The 17,932-nt window shown below is 32.1% G+C and overlaps 1 protein-coding gene across 3 annotated transcripts in view; it reads right to left on the reverse strand.

Annotated features, from left to right (window-relative positions):
* The window catches only part of LOC124430194, a 50,699-nt gene that overhangs the window by 17,404 nt on the left and 15,363 nt on the right, over positions 1-17,932 (reverse strand). The window contains exon 1 of one of the 3 annotated variants that reach the window (XM_046976436.1): positions 14,825-16,171. The exons of 1 other annotated variant lie outside the window; for it this stretch is intronic. In XM_046976436.1, the coding sequence (XP_046832392.1) occupies positions 14,825-14,900 (76 nt within the window). In that variant the 5' untranslated portion in view covers positions 14,901-16,171. Of the gene's footprint in view, positions 1-5,100; positions 5,144-14,824; positions 16,172-17,932 lie in introns of those variants that run through there. One more of the 3 variants, XM_046976434.1, reaches the window with a different exon arrangement.

The following is a 17,932-nucleotide window of genomic DNA, read 5'->3' on the forward strand; positions in this document are numbered from 1 at the left end:
ATTGTATTGTATTTTAAAAGATAAAGGAACAAAAATCAAATTTGAATACATACGAGCGTGTACATATACGTATAGGTATATATCTATATAGATCGCACACATATGTATAAAAAGAAATTTCTAGGCTTGTAGTTTTACAATATGAAAAAAAGAAATAAAACAAATTGAAACTAAAAAGTCTCGGGAATGTAATTGATATTTCGAATCATCTTTGACCCATCAACGAACATCTAGGAACATTTGCCAACCATCCAATGGTACGTATATAGAAGCTGTAATCTTTTTATTAATCATTTACAAGTCTAATTACTCGTAAAAAAGCTGACAAAACAATCTCTCCTTTCATTATCTCAAACTCATGAAACTCTATAAAAAAAGGTGGGAACGGATTTTCCTTTTCTCTTTCTCTCTTTTTCTTCTATTTTCTTTTCATTCCTAAGATAAGAATTTGATCGCCATTTCACCTCGAGTTTTTCTTCAAGGACACAAGCATGATATCGACAAACGATACCTTCTCTTACCGGAAAGGACATCCGGCACTCGATTCGGAAAGCAACGCTTTGCGAACGACCTAATTAATACAGTCTAGTTTAATTCATGGGAAACTTGCTCATTCTAACCGTAGTAGAATCGTGTTAAATAAGTACGTATATAAGTACATATTCGATAAAAATCATTTTAATCGTTCGAGGGAGAAGAGAAACTAAACAAAAAAAAAAAAAGAATCGTATTGTATCCCAATCGGGCGCGTTATCATACTACATGCAAATTTGACTAATGAATTTTCTTAGATTTTTCTATAAACTAGTTACAACTACAATATTTTCTCTTTTCCGATTCAATTATGAATATAATCGAATGAGGCTCTTTAGTTTTTTCCATTTCTTTTCTTTCATTTTTTCTTTATTTTTCTGTTTTTCTTTTCTTTGTTTATTTGTTTTTTTTTTTTAATAAAAAATAAACAATTAATATATGTCAAGATATATTTTACAACCTGTTACACTTTTCGAGTACCACTAGAAACGTGAGAACTAATGTCTCGACAGCGAACGTGTGAGCCATACGGACGAGTAATTCTTCCACGAGATCCCTCAACGATAATTTCCACCTACATCGTGCCATGAATGGAACGTGCTCGGTGCCGTTACGTAAAATTCTTAAGAGACTTATTCGTTCAATCAGAATCGCTCGTAATCCTATTACGTACGTACATTCGTACACATGGGTAACGAAAAAGGCGGAATTTTCTAATCGAAAGATTCAATCATATATTTTGTATATAATTCGATCGATAAACAATGATGAAATTTTTAATGAAAATGAATGAAACTTTGATAAAGAATCGTCGATCGAAAATAATGATAATTTCATTGAAAATTTTCAATGAAAAAAACTATTGAAAATTCAATTACAATTTTTCTAATAAAAAGAAGAAATTCCAACATTTCTTATCGTTTAGTCCCCGATGGATTCTAGATCGTAAAACGAAAGCAGCGTGTCAAGTAGACTTTTTTTTCCAGAAAAACTAGCCCGTAACTCTCGCGATTGTGAATCGATTTACAGATCCGATATATAGGACATTAGAAAAAAGGAAAAAAAAAAAAAAAGAAAATCGACGTTGGCAAAAAAGGTCTAACGTGTGACAGCAGTTTCTAAGTAAATTTACTCAAGTTCTCGATATCGAAGAAATATCTATCGAGTCGTTAAACTAATGATCGTTCGTGAAGCGATAGCTTGTGAAAATTGTCGAGGATATGTTAAACAAACGTTAAACGTTAGATCGAGGTCGAGTATTTCTAACTTTAGCGATAGAAATTCAAAACACGAACGTACTCGTGATCAATTCTTTTCTTATTCAAAGCACGAGTCCATAGTTTATGAAAGATTCGAATCTCAAAGATGAGAGGAGTGTTATTATAACATGTAGGATCGATAATCTCAAGTCGAGTGAACCTCGGTGAAGGTCTAATCTCGATGGAAATGATGGATAAAACGAAAGAGAAAGAGATAGGCGTGGTTAGTGAAGGACAAAGTGCATCTCGTAAAACAACGACACAACGTGTACACCTGCAAAGATATCGTAAGAGCTACTTCTAATGCAACCATCTAAAGTATTATTACAATACTATTACATTCGTCGGTTCTCTTTACATCGACAAATTCGATCACCTTTTCCGATTCAATAAATATCTCGTAACGGTCGATGACATCTATGAGAAATTTATCGAACGTTAAAATGCTCGTAGATCTTGTTTTCGATATTACAAATCGATCGATTCGATCTTCCGAATAAATCTTATGGACGATCGTTTGTTCGTTTTAATCGCTACAACCTTTTCTTATCGCCAGACAAAATTATTACAATGAGATATTTATTTAGGATTTTCTTTTTTTTTTTTATATATTACGAAATACAAACAAAAAAATTTAATCCCTTTACATTGTACGATTCTATTATTTCTAATTTTGTAAAATCGTTTGACTCTTGATTCTTTTTTCGTTAGTTCTTTTTTTTGTTTCTATTTTTTTTTGTCATTTGAAAAACAATAGTTCGTTAACTATAGAACACGCACATTGTCACGCATATGTACGCGGATATACACGTCAAAGAAGCAACACCACACCCTGCTGAACAAGAATCGTATGGTCGTGCAATGCGCCGGCGGTAAGCGACGATAGGAATGCGTATGAGCGGGATAATACTACGTGTATGCAACATATAAACGTGTCTAACACGCGAGCTCGCTTTAGAAAAGTTCGCACGGTAAGTTCGCACCCACGTCTAATACTAGAGAGAGAAAGAGAGAAAGAGAGAGAGAAAGGGTTACGTTAATCGTCTATTGGGTGCACACTAAACGTAAATAAAAAGAAAAGTTAGATATGAATAGAGTTCCTTATGTAATTACAATTAATAATCTCTACGATTATTTCTTTTTTTTTTTCATATTGCTACGCATATAATATTGCAATCGAACAATTTTTAATATTGCTGAGTATGTAAATACAAATAATCGTGATAAATATGAAAATAATGCATGTAAAATTTTATAAAAACGAATGGCAATGAATTCTACATTTTTTATACAACTAACAAAACTATAATCAAACACAAATAATTCTAAAGTTTATCTATCAACTCTATCCACGTATTAATTTCGTACGCATCGACGGAAGTGCACACTGCATGGTCATCGCATCGTAACGCATGCGTGACTCGTCGAATTTTCATTACGCAATAGAATTCCTATACGTTATATTCCTATTAATATTATGAACAATAAGCGTGTTCTTTTGTTTCAAAGAATACTATTGAACTTAATGAAATCGAATATGATCGAAGACGATAAATTTAATTCTCGAAACACACACTTCAAGAAATGATGATGTACAAGTTGGTAGTTTTTACGGTCACAGGAAACAAAAAAGAAAAAAAAGATAAAAAGATTCTATAAGTTAGAACGAAGTAGAGAGAGAGAGAGAGAGAGAGAGAGAGAGAGAGAGAGAGAGAGAGAGAGAGAGAGAGAGAGAGAGAAAGAAAGAAAGAAAGAGAGAGAGAGAAAGAAAGAAAGAGAGAGAGAGAGAAAGAAAGAGAGAGAGAGAGAGAGAGAGAGAGAAAGAGAGAGAGAGAGAGAAAGAAAGAGAGAGAGAGAGAGAGCGACTCAATGTGAACGTGTAAGAATAGTCAACGTTGAAAATGATACACTTTAACACCCTCGGAAGATGTTTCAGGAAATGACAACGTACGCAGTCATAAGAACGAAAAAGAAAAACTAGAAACAGACAAATTGCAAGAGTTAGAACAAAGTTGAGAGACACAACATTCGAGCATGTACCTATTATGCGTTCTACCTTAAGGATAGTCAACGTCTCGAAAGACATTTCAAGAAATGATGACGTAGGCGTTTCAACTCAGTCCACAGGGAAAAGATAAAAAAAGAAAAAGAAAAAATAAAGAATAAAAAGTACAAAAATTGTAAGATTTAGAACAAAGCAGAGAGACTGAATGTGGGCATGTATATAGTATGTTCTACCTAAAGGATAGTCAACGTCTACTTGTTAGTAGCAAGTATTCCATACGTCGTTTCGTTCCAGGTCACAAAGTCTTTCTCTCTCTCTCTCTCCTCTGCATTTACATATATATATATATATATATATATATATATATATATATATATATATATATTATACATAAATATGTATATGTGTATTTGTGCTCCCTCTTTCCTCCCTATTTCTACTTGGATAGGTATTTGCTAGGGCATTGCCGGTACGGTTTCTCTTTCTATCCGTCTTCCTCTTCAGCCCCTTCCCCTCCTCCTCGTTCTTCTTCTCTTTTTCTATTTCTCTCGTTCGGTTGGTTATCGTTAAGTATAGACCGGCGCTATGTGCACTCTGTACCGTTAGCAGGAATAATCGTACTCGTTGGCCGGTGCATTTACTACTAGCAGAGAAGGAGGAAGAGAGGAGGACGAACGTGTTGCGCGGAACAAACCGGCAAAGACTCCGACAACGACGACCGACCGATCGAATTCGCCTCGGTTAACCCCGGCTTAACGGTAAGATCGAAGATTCTCGATATGCTTCCGTACCTCGAAAATTATTCGCTTCCGTCTAATACTTTCGATAATTTTTATATATACATATATATATATATATATATATATATATATATATATATTAAAATTATGAAATTTATCTAATCAAATTCGATTGGTTAATCGGCGATATATAAGTACATTGACAATTTTAATATCATTGTTATCTAAAGAAATAATAAACGATATCATAAATACTACGGTAAATAGTATAATAAAATATAATAATAATAATAATATATAGTATAAGTACTATATACTGTTTAGATTTTATTTTACTTATACTTTATATTCTGTATAGAATAATATTAACAAAGGGCAACATTAAAGATGCGATACTTGTAGTTTTATAATCTGAAAAGAAAAGAATTTGCTCAAAAAAGTAATATATATATAATTGATTTTTAATATCGTCTAGGAATTCTTTTGGCCCACTTCTCTATACTTAAAATATCATAAAAAGTCATAAGTAAATTTAATATTTATTTTAGAACAAGTATGGTACCATTAAATTTCCTGTCGTGCTTATACATCCGCGCTAACGAGCACGTTGCTTTATGTTCACTGTAAGAGAAAAAGAGAGAGAGAGAGAGAGAGAGAGAGAGAGAGAGAGAGAGAGAGAGAGAGAGAGGGAGAAGAGGTTGAGAGAAAGAGAAAGACATAATATCAGAGACCAACTCGATACGATCGCCTTGATTTCATCCGATCGGAGAACGCTGTAATAAGTAGAATCACAGATAGCAATCTAACTTCTTGATAGGTAGACGAAAAGGAAGAAGAACGTAAGTACTTCCACAGACACATATGGAAACACAGAAGCAAACCATACGTATATAAAAGATAGAAGGAATTCTCTAGGAAAGAGGAGAAAATCGAATGCATGACGTTTAATCGCTCGTAACACACGATTTTAAAGCCTTGTTTCACCTACAGCGTCACGTTTGTTTTATCTTCTAAATCTTCGCCGAACAACAATCGGCCTCTCGAAACTGTGAAAGTATCGGGAATAATCCTCCTACCTTTTTCCTTTCTCATATCCAACGTTTAAATACATCTTTCTTTTCGATTACGAGGGATCTACTTGTTTTTTATTTTTTTTTCTCCCATAGAAACACAAAAGAATATTCCGTATCAGATTATTTATCTAAAAATTTTTGAAATATTCTTCCATATCTTATATAATTTATCTTTTCTTATTGTATTATAAGAAAATAATTGTACAGGATAGCCCAAAAGTTCTTAAGCGAATCAAAAAACTTTCTAGATGATTGTAAAAATCAATTATATTAAGCTTTACGATTCGAAAAAAGTTAACCTAAAAAGTCACGAAAAAAAGCAATTGACCTTAAAAATTACTTGAAAACTTTTGTTCCAACCTGTATATATTTTATTCTTGCTAAAAATGAAATTAAAAGAAATATAAAATATTTCATAATTCTAAAAAAACTTTTAACATAAAAATAACGTAATATCAAAATATTTCTAAAATATAGTAAAAATAAAATATAATAAGAATATTAGAATACATTAGAATATCATCGCCTACTAGAAATTCTAAACATTCATGTATGGATAACCATGAAATCATGATCTATCGTTTTCAAGTTTCCTTATCCTGCAATGGACTACACCAATCAACACGTATATGGATAAATATATCCTATTTATAGAAGGAACACATGTATCTAACGTCGATTCAAACGATTCGTGACAGCCTGGAAAGTTATCGATTAACACCGAATATGAACTGCAATAGAGCATTCACCGTTATCAGTACATTAATCTTTATTAAAACTCGAGCGAAAAATACTACCTATCGTACTGCTTATTGCACGTTTGTTTTTAATGTGAAAAAAAAATAAAAGAAAATGAAATAAAAAAAAAAAAAAGTAAAAAAATCTAAGAAACGTTGGATTGATCATAAATAAAGAAATAATAAATCCAGAAAAAAAATGTAGTAGAAAAAAAATGTATTGGCTGTAGTAAATAGTCATGTCGAAAAATATATTGTCGTTTATTTAAATACAAAATACTGAAAATACCGACATATTGATAGTATTATAATATTATAGTATCTATAGTAACAATAAAAAAAATTGGAAAAATTCTGACGTTAATAAATACTATAGTGTTATAGTATAGTAATAGTTTATTTTAATTGGGTAATAAAAAATTTTCAATGAAAAATATTAAATACTGTGTTATTTATTCAAAAGAAGAAATACTTCCTCCATCTCTATTGAAAAATTTCCGTCTCTATTGAAAAATATCGATATTACTTGTTGGTCAAGCACAAAACGAAAGAAAGTATCAAAAACGCATTGTTAAATTAATAGACGAGAGAAAGGCGGGTATAAAATTCATAATGAAAATACGCGACACATACGTTTTCGCAGCTAATTCATTTCTCGGTTCGGCAAAAACAATGGCCTTGTACATCCGCCGGAAGTGCTCCTTTTGCTACTACTACCGGATGAAATAGAAACCAGACTCTGGGTTATACACGTTTACTGCAGCCTGTATTATTCTGTTCGTATGTAAAAGAAGAAGGAAAAGATGATGAAGAGGAAGAGGAAGAAGAACAAGAAGAAGAACAAAAAGAAGAACAAGGAGAAGAAGAAGAAGGTGTTAACACGTCTCACGAGAAAGTGAAACGCTTATATACTCCCTCTCTCTCCTTCCGCCCTGTTTATTATTCTCTCTCTCCCTCTTTTCTCTCTCTCTCTCTCTTTCTCTTTGTCTCCGTATATGAACTAGCTTACTTACTACATACATACGCATTTCTAACTCCTTTTTACTCGTCGGTGAACGGTCGGGAAGTTCAAGAGAGAGAGACACATTCTCGTTTTCTTATTAAATCGCAAGAGAACGATCCTGTTGATAAGCTGATGACGAACGATCGTCGATAGACAACTTCGATCATATTTTTTTCTTTCTTTTCTAAACTCGATCAAAACTCCTTTTTTACTAATCTTTTTTTATTTAGGATTAACACTCTCTTGCAATGCAAACTCTCGTGACTTTCGGAATCTTTTCTTTCAACTTCCTAGATATCATATGTATGTATGTATATATATATATATATATATACATGTGAATATATCCAAGTATAAACGAGAGATAAAATTGACTTCGTCGATCGGACAACCGTAAATCGTCCAATTTAATACTTGGGTAGAGGGATAAACAGGAGAAATTTCATCGATTAGATATTTTCTCGAGAAATCTAAAGTTGAGAAGAAAAATGTACAAGTAAATTATTATTGAACTTATTATTTGAATAGGTCACAAAGAAGGTATTAAGTTTTAGGTTAATAAATAATTTAAGAATATTTAATATTTTACAGCGCATCTTATTTCAATCAACGACAATGATATAGTATTGGATTAGTTGATGGAAGATTTGATTAGAAACGAATTTGAATACGTCAAAGAGAATATTAGATAGAGTTAATAAGTAAAAATTTTCAATATTTTACAACGCACCATTAACTATTTTAATGTAATAGCAATAATATAGTATTGGACTGATCGATAAAAGTGTCGATTAGAAAATTATTTGAATATGACAAATAAAAGCACAGCATATACTTTAACGTTAACTATAAAATACTAATTGTAATCTAAATAAATATTTATTACTTCGTTCAATCTCAATAAGTATTTACTGAAATGTATTAGAATTGGAGGAAAGGGGGTTGTGTAATAGAAATGTAGATCAAAAAAGAATTTATCTAGAAGAAATAAAATTCAAATTAGGATATTATTAGTACGTGTTCTCACAAGATCTATTAATAAAATTGTAAGGAAAGTGTGTTAACCATCGAAGACATATGGAGGACATTCTTAACCGTTTCTTTGCGTAGCTATAATGAATTTATGCGTTTCTATGTTTTACTTAATTGCATCTGTGCCGACAATTGTTGCCGACTCCACGGCGTATGTCATCGCAGGTGGCACGCATTTCCTTCGTTCTTGCCGTTCTTATGCGTTCCTAATCGCGAGAAAGTGAAATGGCTTCCCGGCATCCCGCTACCAACCCTCTTCTTTCTCTTTTTAACATATACGCTATGCGAGTGATTTCCTTGGATGCGTTTGAAAAGGAAAACTATGTATTTTAATAAATTGTTATAAATGTTAACGAAAGGTCTATGTGATTCTATTAATATTTTTATATCTGCTTCTTTTTCTATTTTATGATCCATGCTTTGTGTATGCCATAATAGTATGCGATAATAGTAAACTGTATAGCTTATTTTATTATATCTAACTTTATATACGACTTACATGCGTAATACAGTATATGATTTACTCTATGATTTGTCATTTTTTACATATACTAATTTACCAATTATTAATATTTTATTATCCAAGAATACTTTAATGTATACATAGTAATTGACTAAAAATAATAAATTGCTCAATGACCATATGTATATATATATACATGTATGTATATATGTATGTATATATGTATATAATAAATGGGAAAATTTATTCGTGCGAAAACTTATACGTACGCATCGACTCGCTTATCGTTATAGACAAGCAAAAGCACCTGGATAAATTTGTAAATGGAAGTGACGTGGCGTAAATGATCTTTGCATAGTGTAAAAAGAAAGAAAGGGAAGAGAGAGAGAGAGAGAGAGAGAGAGAGAGAGAGAGAGAGAGAGAGAGAGAGAGAGAGAGAGAAGGCAGGGAAAAGAGAAGCATGAACGTAAAGAAATATCCGACAAGCCTCCTACGCTATCGAGTGCCTATGCAGTCTCTCGATAATTCATACCGTTCTTGTTTAAAATTCTTATTAACTCCCTTGTTCATGCAACGCGATCATGACTATGCATATTTCTCAGTAGAATAAACACTATCGTAAAAAAATAAAAATACATGTTTGAGAATGTCAAAACATTAGTGCACAAATATTTACATATTATATTATATTGTACACATATTATATTTGTAATATATTAAATTTGTGTGTGGTGAATTCATTGAAAAAATTAACATTTTCATAAAATAAAAAATAAAAGATAATATATAAACACACACACATACTGTAGTAAAATTTCATCAACGATGGAATATTAACATGATTTTTGTTATTATAAATTTTAAATATTAAATTAATCTTATATTATACATAATGTATATAATTATTATTATATGTAAAATTGAAAGAAAAAGAAAACCCCGTTATAAAAAGATGAAAAGAACGTAAAACCAAACTTTCGATCATTATTAATAAAATGAAATATATTCGTTACGGACATATCGCGTGAATATTTATTATCGCAGTAATGATGATAATTATCAACGATTTAGTCGTATCATTTAACAGAACACTCTCCGTGAGAAACAAGAGTCAAAAAAAGAAATAAAAAAAAAAAAATAAATAAATAAATAAATAAAAAATAAAAATAACCAAAAAAAAGGAAAATAAAAAGAATAACAGCTAAGTTTAACGCGCTGGAAAGTGAACGACCGTGATAGTTTCGCAGTTAAATAAATCTTTGGTCGAGAGTTGTTCTAGAGAGACAGGAAGCTGATGGAAAGTCGATGGATCACCATGCGTCGAAGACGATACACGTAAGTACTTACGATCGTTAAACGTTCATTCGAAATGTTAACGACTTGAAACATTTTTCGGATTTATAGTTGCAGAGATAACTCTCTCCGATTTCAATAAATCGCGAAAGCTAATAAAATATTTCTATTAGTTCGATACGTTCTAACGAATGTGTTTATCTGGAGAGAGGATGAACATTCACTTATATTTTATACTTATCGAGTATCTTTCATATACCTTTCTAACATTTTTTTAACCAGGTACACACACACACACACATACATATATTTGAAATATTTAAAGTATTTTTATTAATGCAATATTGCTATCGTATAAGCCTTGTATTTTATTAAAAATTTTTATAATGCAATATGATAAAATGTAATGTCACATCAGAATAGATATTATTAGAATATACCATATTCTAGAAATAAATATCTCCTATTGTATTCTATCGTAATGTTACGCCGTGGAAATGTTACATAATTTTTTATTATTGTCAAGTCATTCAAAAACAAACGATGTTAAACCAGTCAAACTATATAATAGCTAAATATGATTATTGTTAACGATAGTTTAGAAATGAATTCGAAACTAAATGTCACTTAATAGCTCATCATTATCTGCAACTTACGTCAAATCTATATATATATATATAATGAATGACGTAAGTTGCAGATAATATATATATATATATATATATATATATATATATATATATATTATATATATATAATCTGTTATCAAAGGGTTATTTTCCCATAAAAATATCCCAACTAAATAACTTTCTATAGCTTTCTCTACGAAAAACGAAATTTGTTCTCTATGATATGTTATCGGAAATATACAGTACAAAGATACACGTATATATTAACAAAATGAATAAATCAGAGCAATGACATTGACATCACCCACATTTTGTTTCTCTGGATGGTTTTCTTAGCCTTCCGATTCGAAAGAAAAAAGGAGAAAGAAAAATGGAGAAAAAAAGAAAAAAAGAAAAAAAATAATTCTTATCCCTATCGGCGACCGGTTGCTTTCTCTTCTCTCACCATTGGTCGGAAGAATAAAATGAATGTCCCTCCAATGAAAAGTCTAAAGCCGCAGGCTAATAGAAATTCAAAAAGAATTCTTGAAGGATCCGAGAAGTTATCGTAGTACGATTTTAATTATCCTATAACGTGAAATTGATTATACTAGGAAGAATTATATTAGATCTTCGATTTGCCCAATCGGTATATATCATTTCGCAGTGATCGTAACTCATACGATATACATAACTCGAACGAATATAAATGCACTAATACCTATTCGCGCAAGGTTTCATTAAACGCTCCTACGAGTTCCTTATTAAGCTAATAGTCCCACGACGAGACACGAATGGCGACTAGTTGAATGTAGTACAAATGTGTACAACATTCGAAGCGCGTTTTAAATAGATAAACTTTATCAACTATCTTAATTCCTTTATTGCTATGCGAGAGAAATCAAGGAGAATTGTGGAATAAAAATTGATATTACTAATTTTTTTTTCTTTTTCTTCTTTTTCTTTATGAAAAACAAAGATCGAAATTGATTTTCTTATGAATAATAATAAATTAATTCGTGATATTTTAATTTGTGATCAGAAATTTAAGTAAAAGAATAACGAAAGGATGACGCATCATCGTGCTCAATCATTATTGATCGTTCCAACGAAGGAAGGTTTTTATAGGGAATTCCGAAAAGGGAAGGAAATCCGAAACAAAGGGAGTATCATGGCAACCAACGTCCTTTGACCATGCAGGTTATATCGATTCTAATACTATCGAGTTTAAGAATATTTTAAGTCTGTCCAATTTAATTGAAAGAATAAAAGAAAATAAAAACTGATCATCTAGTCGAGTTGTATCGACATTCAAAATATATTTACAGGTTGAAAAATTGATAATTATCGATACATAATTATTAATGTGTATTGTTATTGCAAGCTATTAAATTGTCGTTATCCTGAAAATTCTTCTGATATATTGAAAATAAAAAAAGAATAATAATAATAATAACGACAACAGCATGAATTCTATAAGACGGTGGAGACTGTTAACGTTCGAAGCATGCCTTATTATACATGCCCTAGATACTTCCACTTTTATCGCAAGTAAACCCTGAAGGTATGCCTCCAGTCTCAAGAAGGAATCATAAATATGCTCAACCACTTCCTTCCAACGTCACGTAGCATTAGGTACGCTTGTCTCAACAGGAAAGAGCTGCTAAACGTGGCTGGCTAACGCTTCAAATAGATCTACTCTCAAATTCGTAAAATAATTAATTCATTTCCCATTTTTTATTAAATAATTATATCATTTTTAAAGTGATAAATTATGCTAGATATGTTGAAGCTGTCAATGCTGATCTTTCTCTTGACTTATGGCCTTGATAAATAATATAAAAAGGCAAATAAATTAAGCGAAAGTTTTTTACTTTTCAATCTACAAAAATATACTTTTAAGTCAGTGTAATTTAATTTATATTTTTAGTCTAACTGTAAATCTTTTCGTGATGCTAGAATAAAGATACGTAATAAAAAAAAAGAAAGGAAGAAAAAAATTATACATATGATACACGAGTCCATCACTTTCAAAGAAAACAAAAAAAAATAAATTATTAATATTCGGAATGACATATTAATAAACGATATAAAAATGTATGTATTACACCAAATAGTACTATTTTCTTAGAAACAAATATATCTGTAAACGAGAAAAAAAACTATTGTTGAATGATAAAAGAGAACGTACATTCTGTTCATTCTGTTAATATCATTGGTGCAATATTATCGATCCGTCTCGGATGCTGCGTCTCGAGATAGAATTCCCCTTCTACTCGCACATACACGGACATCAATTCGTACAATAGAATCTATCAGCAGGAATTATAAATATCTATATATAAAAAAACAAAGGATTGTTGAATAAAAGAGAAAAACACAAAGCAAAGAACGTTCCGATAAGAAGTATCTCTAGTATTAATAAAGATAAAATATTAATAACAATTTTTATACCCGCCTTTCATAAAACACTCTATGTTTTTATATGTGTATATATATATATATAAAATCATTAATGATGGTATGTTGCAGAAAAATAAATATTTATGGTAAATGTAAAATGCGATCCAAGATATAATGTAATATGTACTTTTGTTCGAGAAAATCTTGTTGAGATTTAATCGAACAAGTCGTCAAAGCTGTAATGTAATTCTCTCGAGAGATAATAACGTTATCTCTCTCTCTCTCTTCGTCTCTCTCTCTCTCTCTCTCTCTCTCTCTCTCTCTCTCTCTGTCTTCCTCTCTCCCTCTCTCTGTCTCTCTCTCTCTCTCTATCACTCTCTCTGTCTCTGGTCTCCCTTAATAGAATTAGATAATATAATGTGTTAGATCTGTTATACGTAAAAATATGTTCGTATAATATTTAACGAATGAGAAATATTGCTTATCGCTTAGCTGTAACATTAATGATAACTCTCGGCAGTCTTCGTAATCACTGGTTCAAGAGTCAACGATTGATTGATAATATATATTCAAGGACAACAGCCTACAAGGCACAGCCTCGCAGAAATCTCTCGTGGAAAAATTCCAAGAAATCTTTGTATCCTGTTTTTGCGAACCGTTCGTTATGAACAACACATACATATATATGTATATATGTGTATGTATATATATATATATATATGTAAACGTATAAGAGGTTATTTCGACCGATTCTATCAAATAAAATAAATCATAGAGTTGATCCTTTCGATCTCTAATTACGTATGTATGTCTCGTTTAGATTTTTTAACGTTTAGGTAAATATAAGATTAAATAATATATTGTAATGGAAATTTAATAAGGAACGTATATTTAGTTATGATATAATGAAATATATCTAACGTTACAAATTTATAATCGTTAAAACAGATCCGACTTTCAACGATTCAATTAATTTTTTTAATAATTCTATTCAAATTATTGCAATATATGTATAAATATCTAGATGAAATATAACGAATGATGAGAAAAGGGAGTATTGAACGTTAAGGTTCGCGTTTCCCTCACTCTTTGCCAAAACCCAAGCTTGGAGGAGAGCGAGAACATGCGCCTTGTGAATTGTCGCGTAAAGGTCGAAAAAGGGAGGAAGGGAGAGAGGGGGGAAAGGGGGAAGTCTCCCTCTCCTTTGCAAGGGAAGCAACATCGATCGAGGTCTCTCTCCCTCTGCAAGGATTCAGCTCCATCTCTCACCAAAATAGGAATCTACTCGTATTTTCTCGCAAATATTATTTTTTCGCGAAAAAATCAAAGTATTTATGTCATACACATTTCTTCGAACGATTTCTAATGAATTACAGAATATTCATATCTGTCGGAAAGTTCTGTCTATTTTTAACGTAAAAAGATTCCTATATTTGTTTATGATATTTAACGATTGATTAACTAAGATAAATAAAGAAAGTAATCATAATGCAAAAGATTATCTCACATTAGATCAGTTAGTCGTATTAATGAAAGCAGACAGAACCATTCGACGGATCGATCGTTTCGATTCGATTGGCGTATAATATAATAAAAGAGCAAAAAAAAAAAAAAAATAAAAAAACAAAGCAAAGCAAGAAATAGAAAGAGATCGAATGAATAAGAAAGATTTACCCTGAAGCATGTTGTTATCAGCTTCCTCATCCGCTAAGCAGCGAACGCTGCCGATGCTGGAAGACAGGAGACTCATTTTTTTCTTTGTCGATAATTATAAAATTGGTCCTTTCGCGAGACGTTGAAAAAAATAAAAAAATAAAAAAAAAAGGAAAATAAAAAAAAAAGAAACGAAAAGAGAGGAAGAAAGAGAAAGATAACAAAAACAAAAACAAAAACAAAAATGGCCGGAAGGGTTAATAAACGAGGCAGGCGATTGGGCCAAAGAACGGTCGAGAGCGGTGCGCGAACCAATCGCCTTGCTTCCTGAATCTACGAACGGCGCCTGTCCATCGGTGCTGCCGCACGGCCTTAAACTTTCTTCCGACCGATAAAAGAGCTTCGTTGTGTACTGTACGTCGCGCGCACCCGATCGATCGGTTCTCGAGCTAGAAGGTTAAAGCTTCTCTGCATTTATCTCGCTCTCTTATTCTCGTTCTCGCTCTTATTAAGTGACGAAAAAGAGAAAGAAAGAGAGAGGAAATATGCAGTGACGTCACCGATGCCGGGCGTCCTTCGTTTCTTCTTTTTTCCCCTTTTTTCTCTTTTTTTTTTTCTATTTTTTTTTCTCTCTTTTTTTTTCAATCCTTCCTTTTCCACTTCTATCTCGTTTTTTAGATTATTAAAAAAAAAAAAAGGAAAAAAAAAAGAAAAGAAAATAAATAACGAATTAAGATGAATTTCAGTCTTCTTTTCTCTCTCGCTTTCTCTCTCTCTCTCTCTCTCTCTCTCTCTTCTCGTCTGTCTCTCTCTCTCTCTCTCTCTGTCTCTCTTGAAGAGAAGCACGGAATTTATAGAATTGGTCACTATTATAATACACTCTCCGAATTTATTCTTCTTTCTTCAAATTATTTGATATTATATGTCCCTGTCTCACCAGCACCGCGGAATACGTCACGAAAGACACGCCGGCAATGACGACAATCTGCCCCTCTTCTATGTGGTCCTCCTTGCGTCAAAGCACCCACGCACGCGCATCTCTCGCGCCGGTAGATCGATACTGTTCGTCGCACACACATACACGTATATATATACACCAGAGACACTTGCTGCTTTCCTGACTGGTTCGTTCTAAAGATCGGACTCAGACGCGTGCATGTGACAACCAATACGTGTTTATTATATTTAATCTTTTGTATTAATTACATATATGTATATATATATGTATATATATTATATATTTTATTCCAATTATTACTTATTTCTTTTTCCTCTTTATAGTCGTTCCGTTCGGTCCGTTGACGTTTCACTGTGATTTCTCGACCGCGATATATTTGATTCGAAGGTGTTATAAGACGTTTCCTCGGCCACTTTGCGTCACGAAGACAACGTGAGGTATGGCGTGAGATCGTGTTCGCGATTCCTAACGAGGGCGCCACTCGTCGCATTGCTATACCCGTATGTATTAGTATGGTTTGTTACGTCGCATGGTGTTGTGTGTATGTACATTCGTATCGTTACGAAGCCTTATGTTAGCCGACGGAAACGGGCCCCGACGATGACTCACGCGATTGGTAAAACGAAAAGGAAGTAGTAGTAAAATGTTAATTCTTTGGAATTTCCTTCATGGAAAGTTAAAATATTGTAAATATTTCGATTCGTCGATAATCAATATTCGTTTAATATGAATTTGCAATGATTTTTATACGTAATATGTTTAAAGAAAAGATTTTTGTCCGTACCTCAATTTTTCGAGATAATATAAAATTAAAATAATTTCGATATATCGATTTATCAATAATCGATATGCAATTAATTTTTATAATATTTCTGTTAAGAGAAATAATTTTTACGGTAGGACGCGTCGATTGTTCGAAGAAATGTAAAGAAACGTAAAATATTTCTATTAAAATCTAAAAAAGAAAGTAAAATGTATATACATACATATACATATATATATATATATATATATATATATATATATATATATACATATGCGATTGAACGACGAAATCACGTTCAAAGCAAAAGACGAAAAAACACTTATCATTATAGATATCTAAAAATGGTAATGAATAATTTCAAATAATTCGTGCATGAATAAAGAGAAAAAGGAAATTAAAAAAATATTGCTCGCTTCTACCACCAGGTATAAATTACTTACAATTAATTTTACGATCGAATGATTTTACGCATATCTAGGAACGAGAAAGAAAAGAAAGAAAAAGAGTTGTAGTTTTGATCGCGGCAGTACGTACGACGCCGTCGGAGCCCAGGATGTATATTGTTTCGATTCGTGCCAAATTACCAAGCGCAAACGCGTAATGTTCGCTTTTCCATGTAGTTCGCTGCTGCAACTCGTTGAGATAGCCGAGTAATGAATTTTTTTAAAAATGCTACTTTATTTGTTCAAGCAGTTCAACCGGTTTTCTTTGGTATTTAATAATGTAGACTCCGAAAGAGCGGCGTAATTGTCTCCAATCAGGAAATAGCAAGGGTATAATCGTTAGGATCGTCAGATAATGAGGTGGAGGAGTCGGGAATTAAGCACTGCCTCGATTTCAACTAAAACTATCTGCTTTTCCTTCAATTTTCTTGCGGCTCTGATTAACTTTCTATCATTGTCGGTGTAAACAACGTAGAAGGGAGTTTCTCTTACGCGAGATATTTTTGTTTCAGCGCGTTTCAAAACGCAACTCCCGTTGACAGTCCCTGCGTCGACTGCATGCGATATTTGAATGAAAGAGAACGTATCGATCGCCCACTCATTTCTCAGAAGTATAACCCTTTTCTTCGAAGGCCCGTTTAGCGATATCAGTTGACCGGTTGTTGTCTTGAGGGGTCTGACCACTCAGAGCGCTCCAAAAATTAGCTTATTTTTAAAAATCTACAAACTCAAAAGTATCGAATGAACATTTTTTTATATTTGGCCACACGGTACTTCATAGCTTAAACAGTACAAGAATTATTTATAAATATTTAAAAAATGATGGCGCTACAGCTAACGCCGTAAAGATCTTCCGCCGGAACGCGCGTCGCTGTACGAAAATAAATCTCTGTAATAGTGCATCTGAAAGAATAAAAAAAAAAAGAAAAAAAAAAGAAAAAAAAATTACTTTCTTATTCGTA

This window comes from Vespa crabro, chromosome 17 (assembly GCF_910589235.1).
Source record: "Vespa crabro chromosome 17, iyVesCrab1.2, whole genome shotgun sequence".
NCBI lineage: Eukaryota > Metazoa > Arthropoda > Insecta > Hymenoptera > Vespidae > Vespa > Vespa crabro.